Source organism: Panicum hallii, chromosome 8, assembly GCF_002211085.1.
Source record: "Panicum hallii strain FIL2 chromosome 8, PHallii_v3.1, whole genome shotgun sequence".
Classification (NCBI taxonomy): domain Eukaryota; kingdom Viridiplantae; phylum Streptophyta; class Magnoliopsida; order Poales; family Poaceae; genus Panicum; species Panicum hallii.
This window is the reverse complement of record NC_038049.1, coordinates 42,533,221-42,551,164: the sequence shown is the minus strand read 5'-3', so window position 1 is coordinate 42,551,164 and position 17,944 is coordinate 42,533,221. Positions and strand designations below refer to the sequence as shown.

Here is a 17,944-nt window from a genome sequence, read left to right as displayed (position 1 = left end):
ATAGCGCCTTTAGAAAAAGACCTATGAAGCATGTGCCTGTATGGGCAAACAGCAAATTTGTATGAGTTTGCGTATGTGTAGGCTATGTTCTTTATGGGATTAAGTAAAAATAAAGAAAGTCAAATAAAGATATTTGTATATGTATGTTATACCAATTTAATCTGATATGGCCCAATGATATAGATTATTGCATTGGGGATATGCATGCTGTGCACTAAAAGTATGTAGTTTATGAGCTCTACAGACCAAAATAACATTGCTTAAACATTTTGTGGTGAAATAGAATACCAAAACATGATTTTTCATTTATTGTTAAAATGCTCCTAGAGTGTTATGGAATAGATCAAATTTAACAAAATAATATATAACTAGTTAGCAATATTTGTGCCAAACAATTAATAATAAATAAATAAATTTTAAAATAATAAATAATCAACACAACATATATGTAACCCGTGAGAATGCATGGATTTACGACTAGACAAAGGTTCTCACTTAGCTTAAATGAATACAACTCTACCCGGTGACATATCAGCTTTAAAAGAGGGAAAAATATAAATATATAAGTTACCACGTTCGCTGAGAGAGCCTAGAAATTTTCATGTTAATTTTAAAAAGAAAATAATTTATACCGTTGGATTTTATAAAGATCTGACGGCCTAAACTAATCTAAAGAATCCTCACCCAAGAAGTCCCAATAAAATCCCAAAACGGCTTACAATAATAGAGAGGACGACAAAAAAAATGGTGTCAGCAACTTCTTCCTCCTTATGTTCTAAAGTATTCTCAAAATTACCACATTACCACTAAGAAGCTGCTTTGACAAATATCTTTCAAAAAATAGTTTCGGCTCCATCAAAAATATAATTTCACCATTGAAGTCAAAACTAAAGCAATTTTTGAAGAAGATGAGGCCCAACCAAACAGGTTATTAGTGTGCAATTTAGGGAGCATGTTAACAACCAAAAAAAATCATTGGAATAATAATGGAGAAGCACAATTTAATAGAATTAACTTACAAGGAACAACTATGAGTAAAAGAAATTAGAGAAAAGTTAACACGAGTCAGATTTTGAGATAGTGATGGCGGCTATAGAGGATGGTGAGCATAAAGGAGAGGACTATACATTATCAGCTGGAATAGTAAATTTGTAGATCCCGTAATACGTGATGGGGAAAAGATGCAACAGATATATAACAATATAGGTGTATAAGCAGATAAACGTGTAGCTCAGTGGTAGAGCATCCAGAGCATCCAGTAGAGGTGCCACCCACCAGGGCTCAAACCTTGGATGCTCCATTTGTACCTATCTCCCTGCGCAACGGTTGCAGATGGATCCCATGCTGCCAAAGAAGCAGACGAGTTGGTGAGGTTCTTGCCCCGGTCGGGCTTCGGTGGGCCCTTCTTAAAGCAAAGTCAGTGGGGATATCCTTTCCCGCTGATTAAGTTTTTCCTTAACAATATAGGTATACGTATGCATACGTATGCATGAAATTTAAGGTATGCATGAAATTTAAGGAAGGATTGAAGATGGAAGAATAAAAAACTAGCTGCCCACACTATTTGCGTGGCACACCTTGCTAGTTTAGTGAACACGATCCGCGGTTGTGTGCAAATTAAACCATCAACGGCTTTGGGCTCGTCCGTAGAACAATCTATCATTGCCACTCATGCCCGCTAGCGCATGATGGCATGGACTCCATACGTTCACTGGGAAATGAAAATCTTATACTCTCTGAGGATGTTCCACCACCCTGTCGACCATCGATTAGCTATAAAAGAAGACACAACCCCCAAGCCAAGCAATATCACACGATCGAGCGACAAGTAGCTCAGCTTCCAGCTTCCGAGCCATTGACGCCATGGAGTTCGGCCTCCTGTTGCCAATTTCCGTCCTCTTCTTGGTCTCCGTAGTGTATGTCTACTGGAAAACCTGGAGCAGCCGGGCGCTGCAGCGGCTGCCGCCGGCGCCACCAGGGTGGCCCGTGATCGGACACCTACACCTCCTGTCCGACATGCCCCACCAAGCTCTGGCCGAGCTGGCGATGACCATGAGAGCGCCGATGCTCCGTCTGCAGCTGGGAACCGTCCGGGCCGTGGTGATCTCCGACCCGGACCTGGCGCGCGCGGCGCTCACGACCAACGACGCCGCGCTGGCGTCGCGGCCGCACCTTCTCGGCGGGCAGTTCCTGGCGTTCGGCTGCTCCGACGTGACCTTCGGGAAGGCGGGGCCGTACCACCGCATGACGCGGCGCCTGGTCGTGTCGGAGCTGCTCTCGGCGCGCCGCGTCGCGGCGTACCAGAGGATCCGGTTGAACGAGGTCCGCCGGCTCCTCGGGCACCTCGCCAGGAACGCCGCCGCCTCGTCATCCCCGGCGGCGGCGGCGCCCGTCGACCTCAGCGAGTGCTTCGTCAACCTGGCCAACGACGTGCTCTTCCGCGTCGCGTTCGGCCGCGGGTTCCCGCACGCAAAGGCGGCCAAGCTCGGGGCGGTGTTCGCCGAGGCGAACGAGCTCTTTGCCGGGTTCACTGTTGGCGACTTCTTCCCGGAGCTCGAGCCCGTCCTCAGCACCGTGACAGGCCTCCGCCGCCGGCTCAAGAGCTGCCTCGCCGACCTCTGCGAGTTCTGTGACGACATTATTGACGAGCTCATCAGTGGCAAGCGTGAACGCATCTCTGGCGACACTAGCGAGGACTTCCTTGATGCCCTGCTCCGTCTCCAGAAGTCGCCGGGCATCGAGGTTCCGCTCACCGACGACAACATTAAGGCGCTTGTCCTGGTCAGATCAGTCTTTATTTCTAAACTCTATGAATTAAAGTTCATGCATGCTAAATAAATAATCATTATATGACTTGAAGCAGAACGTATGTTCATCTATCAAATAAAATGACTTGAGCAGGACGTGTTCGTAGCCGGCGCCGACACATCGTTAGCAGCGCTGGAGTGGGTGATGACTGAGCTGGTCAGGCACCCAGGCATCCTCAACAAGGCGCAAGAGGAGGTCCGGCGCGTCGTCGGCACCGGCAGGGGCTGCGTGGAGGAGTCGGACCTCCGCGACCTCCACTACCTGCGCGCCATCATCAAGGAGACCTTCCGGCTACATCCGGTCATCCCGTTGCTGGTTCCACGGGAATCCGTGGCTCCCTGCACTCTCGGCGGCTACGACATCCCGGCCAAGACACGCGTGTTCATCAACACCTACGCCATGGGACGGGACCCTGGCATCTGGAACAAGCCGCTGGAGTTTTGGCCAGAGCGGTTTGAGTACGATGCCAGAGAGATAGCAGATCTCATCATAGACCCAGCCTTCAAGGTGCTGCCCTTCGGTGGTGGCCGGAGGGGATGCCCCGGGTACGTGTTCGCGCTGGCTACTTTGCAGTTGTCGCTGGCTAGCCTCTTGTACCACTTCGACTGGGCGTTGCCGTCCGGCATGCGCGCCGAGGACGTCAACCTGGACGAGATTTTCGGTCTCTCCACCAGGAAGAAGGAACCACTGTACGTGGTCGTTAGGAAAAGCAAGGAGTACGAGTTCAAGGGGGAAGAGAATTATGGGGTCTAGAACGAACATCTCAATACAAGAGGACGGAACACCCGTTTAGCAATGCATATATATATATATATATATATATATATATATATGTGTGTGTGTGTGTGTGTGTGTGTGTGTGCCTTGCAAAAGGAACTCAAATATATAAGTGTTGGTATGTGTATGTGTATATATATAGTATATATAGAGAGAGAGAGGGAGAGCGCGCGCGCCTTGCAACACCACCTATATATAGTAAACTTGATGTACTTCGTTCTTCAATCATCTTGGTATATGTCATGTATTTGTTGAAGGAATATATAAAAGTAATGAATATGTACGTTTGTATTGAAGGAAAACTATTCGTTGATGATACTACGACATGCAGACTTCACAATTTGTTAGACCAACTACTGCAAAAAGCGCTTGAAATTTTATTTCGTTGCAGCACGTTTCATTAATTTTAGAACTGTAAATAAATCTCGAGCAGTTTGCCTAAATAAAGCATCAAGGCAACTGCGCCTTGCAGTTAAGGAAGACAAGGCTTGAAAATGGCACACCCTGTTCATCTCTTGACATTCCATCAACCTTTTTAGTTCACTTTTTCCCATAAGTTTATGTCACTATGCCTTAAAAGGGCCACTATCAACAGCGTGTTCCAAATAAACAGTGGTAAAAAAAATGTAAGCCTTTTAGTTATAATAGATAATAACGGTAACATTTTCCACCATCGGATACAAGCACATGAAAAGAACCATTGATTGAGGCTTCATCTACTTTTGTGACATAAAATGGATGGTTGGTATGTAAATCTGTGTATGTAAAGTAATAAAACGTTTCCATAAACCATCTTATTTCATTTCAAGTAATCACTCCCGCCAAATTAACCGGGAGTCACTCCATACAAACTATTTGGTAGAGCTTCCTCTAAAACAAATTTAGTGGCTCTCAGTTAGTTTATTGATTCAACTGATCATAATATTTTGAGATTCAGGTAGAGGGTGATGATGCTTACGAGCATGTCGAGCTTGCCACCGATGGTGGTCTTGACGGTGGCCATGAGGCTCTCACGGTCCGCGCGCACCAAGACGTCGACTGTGACCTTCAGCCCCTTCTCCTCCCATGCACCGCCGGCGGTAAGTTCCGAGGATCAGCACAATGTTTGGTCCACCGGTGAGGAATTCCGTGCTCGTTCCGAGGATCGGCTGGGCTAGCTGCCGTCCGGTTTGTGGCAGATCATCCAGGTGCGTATAAGATTTCTATGTCTGGTGGTATATCTGTCGTCTGTCAAGTGAAGATTAGGACCTCACTCACAGCATCATAAGTGTGCCTGTGTAATAGGATCTCACTCAACATATCATTGTTGTGCCACACGCCATCAATGAATCTTGGTCTAGGTTGACATGAAAATTTCTAGTGCAAAACGAAAACTCTGCATGTGGATACTTCCCATACAGTTCAGAGGTTTACATTCAATTTTATTTGGACAGTAAAAAAAATTAAGAAAGATTTAAATCGGAATAAATTGAGAAGGAAAAAGGAGAAAATTGTTATTCATACCACCTTGAAGCCTACTAAATATTAACGGTTGAATAATAATCAAATCAAACTTCATCCACGAAATTTTATGACGAAAAATATATGTGGCAAGTTTATTTTTTATTGATGCACAGATATTTTCATTAGATATGAACCTAATATTTTTGTAGCTGGGATGTTCAACTAGCATCCGAAGATCGGTCTAATGCTTTGTCTTCTATGTGTACAGGGGTACGGTACATGCATTGCCACTATGAGTTCCATTTGTCGACCGGCATGGTGGCAATATTCATTGTAGAGGATGGGCCGGCAGTGGGCACATCTCTCCCATCACCACCTTCAGAGTCTTTGACACGTAACAGTGGCCATCATCTCGTCCCAAACAGTAGCTTAGAGACCATCATGGAAAGGTTTGGCAACTGCCGTACCTTGTTGTTTCCACGACAGTAGTCCAATGCCCTTAATCCCCATGCTATTCCTGTTCATTTCTGCTACGTTGCTGCTGCTATGGGCATGGAGCACTGGCCATCAGAACAACAGAGGAAGGTCATAAGAGGGAACTGTAGCTCGGCAGCACGAGGGGCAAGTATCCTGTACAGTCAGACATCCACACTACAAATAGCAAGTTTTTTTTTCTGAGTATGTTGGAGTCCTAGTTTTTTTTCCCTGAGTATGTTGGAGTCCTTGTTGATCTTTAATGACACTTCGTGTTTTTTGAGTGTTTTTCTGAGCCAGTTTACATCCTTCTGTGAATAGTTTTTTTTTCCGAGCACGCTCATGATCTTGTCCGAATCCTGGGCCTACGAGAGGAAATGGCCTCATGGGCCTGTCCTTCACGCGCAGCCCAGTGCAGCTGCTATTGTAGCACAGAAACAGAGTAATGTAACAGGCTTCAACAACTGATTTTTTGAATTAGCGTGGTCAGTCTTCAACAATGTAACAGGCGTCAAACATCTTCAACAGGATCTTAGCTTTGGTGTTTTTTATTTGTTTGGCCGTCCTTCTCATTTCATGTGGCCACTATTCTTCTTAATATAAAAATACGCAGCTATCCTATGTATCCACCGAAAAACATGCGGACGCGCGCGTAGCGCGTTGGTAAGACAGCTCGGTGGAGCGCCTGCCGCCCGGGTTCAAAAGCTGCTCGACGCTGGTTCGCACGGAGTAAAAAAGAAGGCCACTCGCTGTGCTATTTATGTCCTGATAGCCGGGATTCGTGGCGTTTTCTCGACCCTGCGGAAGAGAAAAGGGGTCGAGTTTCTTTTTTATCCACAAAAAAACATGGTTAGCGAAGGTAATTTCAAAATACTATAAGTTCACAGTGTCTTGCTACAAGCAATCATTGAAAGTAACAGTAAAATGTAGAGCTTGAGAACTGCAGTTACTGCAAAATTATAAACACATCTTGTAGCTCAGAGAAAAGATAAGTACAGTGTATATCCTTTGATCTAAGGGTAGTATGTACATCAAATATTGTTCAATAAAGGATGGGTTCGATTGGTTGGTGCATGCAACTCAATACTTCTATATCCATACATCATCATTTTACCATCTCTGACTCGAGAAATCTATGCAAAGCTAGTGTAAGGTTGTTAGGAAGCATACTGGTTGCACTCTGGATAGCAGCCTCTAATGCTTCCACCTCTTCAATTCTTGAACCTTCACAATGAACAGTGACAACAAGGTTCCTGAGGGTGGAAAGGTGGCTGATGCCAAAATCGGGAGGACCAAACACACATGCAATCTGCATCTCATGCACAATGATTTGAAATTCAAGAGTTTCAAGCACTGGCATGGCTCCTTCTTTGAATATCATATTTACCCAACCAACAAAGCTGAACTTCTTCAGACACGGGAATCCATTGTTGCTGATAACAAGGCACCTTTCCTCAGGGCCCGCTGAATTTGAGTACAACTTCAGGAATTGTAACGCGGGGAAATCCCCAAGGATCTGAAGAGTTTCCTGTCTCACTTTAACTTCAACATCCAGGTACGTGAGGTTGGTTAGCGATGCCATCCACAATGGAATCTTACTGAGATACCATCCTTTGATCCCTAATTCCTGAAGGAGATGTGGAGTTGGGGACCAAGAATCCAACAAGAAGTCTAGTGACCAAGGACTGATGAGTGTTAAACATTGAAGATTGGAACTGCCTAGTTTACCAAGCAAGGAAACAAAATTATCCTCATATGTTTTTTTATCTCTATGCAGGGGATTGATGTGCCAATCCAATCCGAGGGTTCTCAATCTGGTCAAGCTGCCCAACTCTTGCAACAACGTTATCGAGGTAGTGTAGTCCACAGTTACAAATGATACAGACTCTAGAGCTTGCATGTTCCCAACTCCATCTGGTAAGGTCACGGGAGGAGCAAGTAACCATTTCAACTGCCGAAGTTTAACAATACTGGCAGGCAATTCACCTAGCTTAGGACAGTTCAGAAGATCCAGAATTACTAAGGACTGGAGGTCTCCTACCTGCTCCGGAAGTTTAATATTGTTTGCTTTAATCCGTAGGTACCTCAAATGAAATAACTTGCCCACATCTTGAAGATAACAGCTTTCTAAATTCTCATTACCATCTAGATCAAGCACTCTTAGAGCTCCAAAGTCTGAAAGAGCAATCATTTGTTCAGAGTATCTAAATATGTTCAGGGATCGAACATAAGTAGTAACAATGGGATTTTCTGTTCCACTATCAAGACCATGGTAGTCAAGTGAGAGTCGGTGAACCTTGCCCTGTGAGGCCAGCATTTGTTTTTTATCAGTAACAACAGTGACGAAATTTTCTTCAACCGCCTTGCATGTAATGAGATCAAGAATCATATCATGCACCCGGCATGAATATACTCTACCATCATACTGGTAATCTACTGGTTGAACCAAGCTTCTGTTAATAAGTTCATTAAAATAGCATTCGCCTTCATCCTCTAAATTTCGTCCACCATTTCCACTGACAAATCCTTCCGCTATCCACCTTCTTACCAAATAATCTCTCTTGATCACGTAATCTTCTGGAAACATACTTAGATACAGTAAACATGTCCTTAAATGATGAGGAAGATGATTATAACTAAGAGATAATATCAAGCTCATTTCCTCCACGTCCCCATTTTTCTCAAGTCCTGAACCAATTGAATCGCAAACCTTTGACCAGTCAGCTCTGGTGTATGACTTAGTAGTCAACAAACTAGCCATAGTAATGATTGCCAATGGTAAACCACCACACTTTTTAACTATTTCAGTTGAAACCTCCTTTAGTTGGTAAGGGCATTTATCCTCAGAGCCGAAAATTCTTCTAAAGAAAAGTCTTTTAGAGTCATCTTCACTTAGCATCCTTAATTCGTATACAAGATCATGCTGTGGGGATGAACATGACTTGGCAATAGTACCAATTCTTGTTGTCACTATTATTCTACTACCACAAGTATTCTCAAACAAAGCAAATTTGATTGTCTTCCATGATTGGGTGCTCCACAGGTCATCAATTACAACTAAATACCTACAAAAATGAAATAGCTCTATGATTCAGTTGAAACCTAGCACAGAATAATGTAAGTTTGAGAAAGCCTCATATCTTAGCATTTAGAATCCTAACCTATTGTATCGACTGCCGAGGAGATGCTAATTCCTAGTGTTTGTTTGTAATCAATTTCCTATCAGGATAGGGGTAATGGTTTTAAGAAAATCTTCACAATTGGATGGCTTTATATCCAGCTTTTGAAATAAAATGAAAAGTAATTCTAATAGGTTATATCTTGAAATAATGCTTTAGTGTAGATCTAAAAAATTTAAATATTGATTCATAGAAAGAATTAAGAGCATTCCTTTGGAAAATTTTTTTTAAAAGATACCTCTTGTCCTTTAGGAAATCCCTCAATTCCCTGATGAGATTTTCCTGATCACATGATTTGGTGGTGTCATACTCATTTTTCTTGACTTGTGACAGTACAGACTGAAATATCATCACCATGTCAGGATTTTGGGACAGTGACACAAAAGCATGGCAATCAAATTGCTCAGCAATGTATCGGTAAACCTGATTTGCAACAGTAGTCTTTCCCAATCCTCCACAACCAACAATAGACACCACCTTCACCCCCGGCATCCCACCATCGACTAGCTTGATGATCTCATCCCTGGGAACATTGATACCAACAAGGCCACCAAATTCTGCATATAGTGCTGGCAAACGCCGATCCACAGGCACCACTTTGATGCCACCGAAACTAACTGCATCATCAATCTTGTACCTCTTCCTTCTGTGTCCTGCCTCGACAATGCGATCCCTGAGCTCCTGAATCTGCTCGGCAGTCTCATGGCGTGTAACAAGCTCCTTCACTTTCTGAACATACCCCAAGAAGAACCCCATGACTCCACTAGGCCTCTGTGGTCCGTTCCGCAGCCGGCGCATGTAATCGTCGACACAATCCTCAATGTCATATGACATCTCCCTCACCTGGTTGCGCCACTCCCTCGTCTGCGGATCGAGCACCTCCACGTCAGCCAGCCTCTCAAGGAGCGCGTTCATGCTGCTCAACTCGTCCTTGAGGAAGGCGACCTCGCGCCTCATGCCCTTCTGCAGCTGGTAGTCCTCCCTCAGCAGCTCGGCGAGCTTGGCGAGGAGGGAGCTCATCGCCCCCGTCGCGGCGCTCGCCATGAACCCATCCATGACTTCCTCCTTGCTTCAGAAGAATAAATAAACTGACAACATACCAAGTAACTGCAAGTTGCTAAATCAGTCAAGAACCAACGAGCTGCTATGGTTAACTGCCTGCTCAGTTGCTGTTACCCATACTTGCTTGATCCTGAAAGTAATTTCAGATATCCACGAAAAATCGAGAATTGCAAGATTCCAAAGTATACGCCCATCAGAAACAGAGCTACAGCTGACTGTTCTGCCGCGCCCCCACACCACCCAATCTGCCAGATGCTTCCTGCAAATTTCAGAATTGTACAGAAATCAAACCCCCTAATTCCCAAACCAACCTCTACGAATCCACGAGAAAGCAAGAGAAGTACGCATGGCACCTCCTGGCGTCGCTCGAGCGCCTCGCGCTCGCGGCCCCCCGAAGCTAGGCAGGAACCTCCCGTCGCCGCCGCCTTCTCCTGCGGTGGCCTGGCAGCGGAGAACTCCTTCCGCTGCGAGGAGGATAGGAGAAAGGAGCCAGCGGCGCCAATCGGAGGGGAGGAGAAGGGGGGTGACGGAATTACCCGACCAAATCCTCGCCACCGTTCGGTCAACGTGGCGGCGCGGATTGATTGGGGACGCCAGGTTGGTGAAGAAAAATCAAACCCACGTCAGGTTGGGGACCAGGTCCACGCCGTCGCTGCGCCGCCGCCGCCGAGCCGAGCCCCGACGCGCGGCAGCGCTCTGGAGCCAAGACGAGGCGACTGGTGGGGCATGGTGCTAGGGATTGAGCCGGGGACAAGTGGCCGAGGCGGGGCTTCGCGACTCCGGCGTGGAGGGTGGCGGCGGGCGGCGGCGGCGAAGCGAGACCATGAACGGGTGTTATCTGAAAATAGTAGGGGGTTAAATGAAAATAATTGGATCGCGACTATTAATCGCGATCCGATTTAGGGGGTATTTTGTAAAATGTTAGGGGGCTATATAAAATATTCGGATCGCGACTACTAATTGCGATCCATATGAGGGGGTTATTTGTAAACTGTGGTCCAAATAAAGGGGCACCATGCAAATGTTTCGGCGAGGTGCACGTGTCAGGGAAAGCGACGGCGTCGAGGAGGTGGGTAGGTGGGTGGACAGCAACGGGAGCCAGTTGCCACCAGCACCTCCACTAGCTGCTGGGATTCCCACGGGCGGGAGCGGCGGCGCCGCGCGTTCATCCCTCCCCCGTGGAATCTCCTCGAACAAGGTGAGCATGCGCGCGATCCGTTTCTCGTCCTGCTTCCTCCCCTCCGAACCATCTCTTTCAGCTAGTGGCGGAGGATCTCATGTGACAAGGTATGGCAACCGCTGTACCTACGCTCGGGAATCGGGGAAAAAAAGAGTGAATTACATCAGGCATCCCTGAACTTATTCCGAGGTCTCATCTACGTCTCCAAACTTCAAAAGTGCTAATTCTAGATCCCTAAACTTGAGTTAGAACAGAGGTGGACGTCCAAAACTCCCATCCCTGTCTACCTGGCATAAGAAGGACCCCCGCTTGCTTGCGTGGCATGCCTATGTGGACGAATAATTTTTTTGCTTGTACAGCACAGGGGGATATTGTATATGCTTTTAAAGACAAGTTTTTTGAATAGCACATAGCTATCTTTTTCACGAAGCTTACATGATTGCTACAGTTCCTTTACTGTAAGCTTTTGCTAATTACCTGATGGAGATCTAGTTGAACTTTCGTGGACGCCATATACTTTCTGATAATTATATAAGAAACTTTACTTATTCCTAGTTGAATTATATATATTATTATTTCTGTTGAGGTTAAATGGGTCATAGTTTGTGCTCTTTTTTAATGCCGGCTTAGTTCAAATTATTAGTCTCGAAATATCTCCATGATTCATCGGGTAAACAAACTTCTCCATTCCTTATCCTCTGTTCAAAAAAGGTGAGGGGGTACCATGAAAAAATAACTTTGAAAACGTAACTAAAACTTCCTCACATCCAGGTTGGCATGCCACGCAAGCAACGACGGGTAGGGATGGGAGTTTTGGACGTCCACCTCTATTCTAACTCAAATTTAGGGACCTAGAATTAGCACTTTTAAAGTTTGTAGACGTAGATGAGACCTCGGAACAAGTTCAGGGATGGCTGATGTAATTCACTCGGAAAAAAATTTAGACGGGCCCTGCTCCCGCCCCCCCCCCCCCGCGCCGCGGCCCCCTGCCCCTCTCCCCCCCCGCGCCGCCGCACCTGCTCCCCCCGCGCGCCGCCGCCCCCCGCTCCCCCCCGCGCGCCGCCGCCCCTGCTCCCCCCCGCGCGCAGCCGCCCCCTCCCCCCCCCCCCCCCCGCGCGGCCGCCCCCCGCTCCCCCCGCGCGCCGCCGCCCCTGCTCCCCCCGCGCGCAGCCGCCCCCTCTCCCCCCCCCCCCGCGCGGCCGCCCCCTGCTCCCCCCCGCGCGCCGCCGCCCCCCGCTCCCCCCGCGCGCCGCCGCCGCCCCCTGCTGGCCTGCTCCCCCCCGCGCCCCGCCGCCCCTGCTCCCCCCCCCCCCCCCCCCCGCGCCGGCGCTGCCCCTGTCTTCTTCGCCATACCACGATTAGAGTGTTCCACCCGCCGAGCGAGGCGATTCCGGCCCCGCAGGTTGGGCTTGCCGCGCGCGCGCGTGAGGTGTTCGACGCTTTGTGCCAGTGAGAGCGCGAGGCGCGCACTTGGGGCATCCGGAGATTGCTCGTCGCCTGCTGTTGTTACCCATCACGTTGGCGCCTTGCCTGATTTGCAGGTGCGTATGGTATGGACGGCCTGATCAGCGCACACGCCGGCCTGAGGAGCTCGCTGCCTGTTCGTCGGTCGTCTGCAGCTCGGCCGCTACCGGCTTCGCAAGTGCCGGCTCGGTTCACGAGCCCTCCGTTTCGCTCTGCTAAGGTTTGCAAGAGCCGTGGTTTAGAGGCAGCAGCGCTGGAGGTCTCCAAGGACTGCTCCTCAGCGGTTCTTGCCAATCTCCAGCCTTCCAAAGGTTGTTCCTTTTTTTTCTTATTCTGAAGCCTTCCTAAGGTTGTTTGGGATAAAATACTGTGCAGCTTATCAGGTGTCCATTTGAGAGTCAGTATATACACCGTGAGTTGTGAGTAACTTGCTTTATCGCTTACCTGCATGTTTTCAGATGCTATTGAGACGTTGCGCAATGCCGATGCAGTATGTTTCGATGTCGATAGCACTGTCATCATGGATGAGGGTATTGACGAGCTCGCTGATTTCTGTGGGGCAGGGAAAGCTGTTGCCGAATGGACAGCGAAGTAAATTCTCCATTACGTGGATTTATTTATCTGGTTTGTTAATTTTGTCAGCTGATCTAACCTTGCGTTATTGTTGTCAGGGCAATGACAGGGGATGTTCCATTTGAGGAGGCACTGGCAGCCAGGCTGTCTTTAATCAAGCCATCTCTCTCACAAGTTGAAGAGTGCTTGGAGAAGAGACCGCCCAGGTATGCTCACCTGAGTCTTAACTTCTGTTGATCTAGATAGTTAGTATTTTAGTGCAGTATTCTTCTTCCTATTTTGGCCTTCTGGGTCTTGTTAGACTCTGCACTTCTGCTATTTATCATTGGGAAATAGTGGGTATGTGATATAGGTGCCTGTCTCTTGTCTGTTTTCCCCCTTATAGAACTCTGAGCAGAAAACAAGAACAGAAAGTTCTTTGGGATGCTGATTGTTTTTACCCGTTTTCTCCTTTTGTGCCCAGAAGAAAAGCCGTGTAGCTATATTGAGCCGACCAAAGTTTAACACTTTTGGCCTCAATTCACCTTATGCCTTATGTAGTGGTGCCCTAAAATTTTTCTGACTATAGTGTAGACTAAGATAGAACTCCTTCAACATTTTTTTCCCACACTGCATAGAACTAACCGCAACTTACATAAGAGAATTATCAAAACCAATGCCTTCTGATTTTCAGGATTTCTCCAGGAATGGCTGATTTGATTAAGAAGCTAAAAGCTAATAGTACTGATGTGTTCCTTGTGTCAGGAGGCTTCCGACAAATGATCAAGGTAGGTACATCATTCCACTATACAGCTGCACTGCTGGTAGTCCTTGAATAACATACCATGAATTGTTTTTGCTGCCTTTTTTATAAGATCCTGAAATTTAAGTTGGAGAAAACTTAACCGTTGTTGTTTCTATCATTTGTCATAAACATATATTGTTTGTTCATTGCAATAATAAAGAATGTATCTTCTGTTAGGAAATCTAAATAGTACAATTTTTTTACACAACTACACTACATATGTAATGGCTGAATTTGTTAACCATTTTGTGGATGTGATTTTTCATATATCATCATTAGATGATCCATAAAGCACTCATCTGCTTTCGGTTTGTCTTGATTACAGCCTGTGGCATTTGAGCTTGGTATTCCTGCTGAAAACATCATTGCAAACCAACTGCTATTTGGAACTTCTGGGGAGTATGCTGGATTTGATCCCACAGAGCCCACTTCACACAGTGGGGGTAAAGCAAAAGCCGTGCAACAAATAAAACAGGTCTAGTTAAACTGTATAACTTTTGGTTGCACTTTTTACTTCTTACCACCTTGCTGACTTTCTTTCTTTGTTTTCAGAACCATGGCTACAAGACGGTCGTTATGGTTGGAGATGGTGCAACTGATCTTGAGGTATATGACTGAATAGTTTCTTTGAAAATTGTATCCTGACAACAGATATGTATAATGATAATATGTTTTATTGGGTAAAGGGAAGTTGTTGATACTGACTTTATTTTTTAATGGTATGTTCAAAAAGATGCTCCCTGGTTGATTTGACTGATGAGGCATGCAGGTCGCTGAAACCTTTCTTGTTGTTTGCGTTTTCCAATCAGATATCCTCATGTTGTTTCTCTTGTTCATGTAGTTTGAGATAGAAACAACAGGCCAGTGAACTTCTGCCAAAATATAGTTTATCATGATGTAACAATGAGTGGGTCAAAGAGAATGTTATGAGACATATCAGTGCATAGCAATTTAATTATAGTACTGTACCATAATAAAATGTATACAGCTACATTGATTTCCCTGTGTTTCGGCAGGCTCGGCAACCTGGAGGAGCAGACTTGTTCATCTGTTACGCCGGTGTTCAGATGAGAGAACCCGTCGCAGCAAAAGCCGACTGGGTTGTTTTTGACTTTCAAGAGCTGATAACCAAGTTGCCATAAGTTGACTACTTACCGCAATTGTGAACCTCGCATTCTTGACGCTGAGCAGTGAAATAATTGCAGCCACATCTCAAGCTGTAGATGTCACTGGTGATTCTTGGATTTAGCTGAACTATCTGGTTGTAAGTATTTGATATTTTTTTTGCCCCCACTTTTTATGGATGATCTTGAACCACAAGTTTGACGGTTATGTTCCAATATTGTGAGTGAAGTATGTTTTAAGTAACTGTTGAGTATGAAGTAATGAATTACATCACATTTAAGTGCTGAATCACACCTTTTGGTTTTGCAAGTATTTGTGGACCTCTTTCAAACAGTGTATATATCTCAAAGCGAACCAATAATGCTGTGTTGTGCCACTTTCAATGTGCTGCTTTTCGGAGTTCAGACTCCAGTCATCTCTTATGAAACAGAGATCTGTACTCTCTACAACATTTCCATTGGGAAACAAATTATCGAAACTACTGTCGAAAACCAGTCGATCCAAAGATACACACTGGGAGGATACACAAAACATTAGAGAAAATACAAACACCAATCAACACAAAATACCATGACGCCACCACACCTAATAAAAAGCACCACCGGGTAGGGGACCGGAGTCATGCACTTGATATGTCACCATTGTTGATCTCTTTGCACAGTTCAGCGCTAGCAGCGCGTTACAGTGACCTTTGCGTTAGTCAGGATCATTAAGCCATGGATTCCTCCATCTGACCTAATGCAACTTGCCTTTATTTCTTTTTCCTTTTCCTTTTCCTTTTCCTTTTCCTTTCTTCTTTCCTTTCTCTGCTTTTTTTTTATTCTTTTTGTGCCACAGTATACCTAACTCTGGGAACCAACCTTGTGATTGCAACAGATGGATAGGGATGTATGGTAGCCAGTTAGCAGCAGATGCCACATCCCTTTCTCCAACTTGTGCCCCGGGCAGCCTCTTTGGTCTCAGATGCTTTCTCAACCCACAAGCTATCAGCCACTGATTGTGTGCTTTAGCTTGAGACTCATCAGCTTTGTACCTGCCGTATCAAACTATTCTGCACCCCACTACAATACTGTGGCTCATGACCATCAAAGAGATGCCACTTCTTTGTCTAGCTTGCAACATGTAGGTAGCACTATCATCCATGCATATATCAATACACCCTACTTGAGTTTCACTTTTCCATTTCGGTGTCACGTAGAGATGAAATTAAGCGTGTCGAAAAACACAATTTTTGAGGCAATGTACATACATGCTTTTGGTTATCTTATCTTTGTTGTGGTGTTTCCTAGGATGACAAAATGGCAGCCAAGAATGTACTCCCTCTGGTCTACGTGTAGTCAACAAATTTTAGTTTTGGCCATCAATATGTCTCTGAACATTTCAAATCAAGCTTTGAAAATGGTAGGGCTAGATTCATCTCCATAGTACTTTAAAAATATTGTGCATTTATTTCCTATATGTTTGAAGTGTTTTTAACCATGATCCAAGACAGCATGACCAACGTTTCTTTTTCCAAGACTTGTTTCGAATGGAGTTTTTGAAACCGAAATCATCAGGATTTCGTACGATTTGGGACTAATTTGCCAAGGATTCGCGCGCCACGGGTGCACCAACCAAACCGGGGGGTCGGTCAGTGGAGGGAGCCACCGGAACACCCGTCCATCATCTCCCAATCATGGCGACGCGCCGCCAACCGAAGTGGAAACCTCCACGTCGCCGCCAGCGCGGCCCCCACCCCCACCGACGGGGCGTCCTCGCCGTCCGATCCGCGGAGAGGCACGACCCGACGGCCGCGATGCGGTGGCGCGTCGGCGGCCGCCGCGGCGCTCCCTTCTATTAATAGCAAGGCCCTCCGGCGAGCAACGGTGGCATTGCGACGCAACTTCGTCGTCCTCTCCTAGCTGAGAAACAGGCAGCTCGACCGCAGGCAGAGGTAGCCGGAGGATGGGGCGTGGCCGGGGCGTGAGCTACGGCGGCGGGCAGAGCTCGCTGAACTACCTCTTCGGCGGCGGCGGCGACGATGCACCCGCGCCGCGTGCCAAGCCGCCGCCGGTCGCGGCAGAGCAGAGGGCGGCACAGCCGGCCGCGGCGGCCTCCGACAATGAGAAGCTGAAGGGGATCCCGGCCGGCGCCCGGAGCAGCCAGACCAACAACTACTTCCGGGCACAGGGCCAGAACTGCGGCAACTTCCTCACGGTCAGTCGCCGGCGCCGGCGCACTCCCATCTTTCTCTGAAGCTTCTGGACATGGAATCCACCATCTTTCCTGCTGACATCGTTGCTCGTGCGTTGCAGGACCGCCCGTCGACCAAGGTGCACGCGGCGCCGGGCGGCGGCTCGTCGCTCGACTACCTCTTCGGCGGCAAGTGATGGCCGCCTTCCCGGTGCAGGCTTGAGAGCGAAACTGAGCTCGCTCGAGAACGCCACCTACTTCGTATGCTTGGAGTTCAGTAGCACATCATCATAACCTGCTTCTTGTACGGTTACTTTCCAAGAATTGTCCATGTTTAACTCTGTGATCTTCATTGGTGTCTGTCTCATCAATCATCACGACATCACTCATCAGTACTCTTAGTGATTGGTGTTTGTCTCATCAGTCCTCTTGTGTGAGCTCAGCTGCTTGTGTGAATGTCAAAAACTGACTTGTCCAGTCGTCAGTAACAAGCCTTCCCTGTTCTTGGGCTGTTCATCAGAAATTGTACTCAAGTGTTCTTAAGACTTAAATTACTAATGATCCAGCTTCTGTAAAAAAGCATGAAATTGGGGACATATGTCCATGACCTAGCCAATGGATAAATAGTAGTACTTCAGATGCAGACTATGCATAAACGGATTATTTATCTCAGGATCCAACTTCTTAACCTGACATGTCTTCTGAAATAAGATGCCTGAAGTCACCAATAAGCAGAATTCTATATGGCCCCACACTATCTAGCTACTACAGAGTAGAAAATTCAGCATGAACTTGTTAGTGTGAACCCGGCTGCGCTTAGGCCCACATGTCAGCGGAAGCGAGTCTCTCTGCAGTATTGCAGAGAAGACTCGCCCAAAAACAGGACCCATCCGAAGAGTATCA

The 17,944-nt window shown here is 46.7% G+C and overlaps 4 protein-coding genes across 4 annotated transcripts; 3 read left to right on the top strand and 1 right to left on the bottom strand.

Annotated features, from left to right (window-relative positions):
* Positions 1 to 1,863: 1,863 nt before the first annotated feature.
* LOC112872368 (tryptamine 5-hydroxylase-like) lies at positions 1,864 to 3,561 on the top strand. The gene is made up of 2 exons (XM_025935452.1): positions 1,864 to 2,781; positions 2,902 to 3,561. The coding sequence occupies exons 1-2, from the start codon at positions 1,864 to 1,866 to the stop codon at positions 3,559 to 3,561; spliced, it is 1,578 nt and encodes a 525-aa protein (XP_025791237.1).
* Positions 3,562 to 6,416: 2,855 nt separating this feature from the next.
* On the bottom strand, positions 6,417 to 10,564 carry LOC112902171 (putative disease resistance RPP13-like protein 3). The gene is made up of 3 exons (XM_025971101.1): positions 10,097 to 10,564; positions 8,920 to 10,002; positions 6,417 to 8,567 (listed from the first exon to the last, which is right to left on the bottom strand). Exons 2-3 carry the CDS (start codon positions 9,735 to 9,737, stop codon positions 6,608 to 6,610), a joined length of 2,778 nt encoding a protein of 925 aa, XP_025826886.1. The 5' UTR covers positions 9,738 to 10,002; positions 10,097 to 10,564; the 3' UTR covers positions 6,417 to 6,607.
* Positions 10,565 to 12,244: 1,680 nt separating this feature from the next.
* LOC112902176 (phosphoserine phosphatase, chloroplastic-like) lies at positions 12,245 to 15,178 on the top strand. Its single transcript, XM_025971106.1, has 7 exons — positions 12,245 to 12,698; positions 12,846 to 12,978; positions 13,059 to 13,166; positions 13,634 to 13,727; positions 14,070 to 14,219; positions 14,297 to 14,350; positions 14,761 to 15,178. The coding sequence occupies exons 1-7, from the start codon at positions 12,476 to 12,478 to the stop codon at positions 14,884 to 14,886; spliced, it is 888 nt and encodes a 295-aa protein (XP_025826891.1). The 5' UTR covers positions 12,245 to 12,475; the 3' UTR covers positions 14,887 to 15,178.
* Positions 15,179 to 16,671: 1,493 nt separating this feature from the next.
* On the top strand, positions 16,672 to 17,609 carry LOC112902183 (protein SPIRAL1-like 2). The gene is made up of 2 exons (XM_025971117.1): positions 16,672 to 17,065; positions 17,164 to 17,609. The coding sequence occupies exons 1-2, from the start codon at positions 16,814 to 16,816 to the stop codon at positions 17,236 to 17,238; spliced, it is 327 nt and encodes a 108-aa protein (XP_025826902.1). The 5' UTR covers positions 16,672 to 16,813; the 3' UTR covers positions 17,239 to 17,609.
* The last annotated feature ends 335 nt before the right edge of the window (positions 17,610 to 17,944 follow it).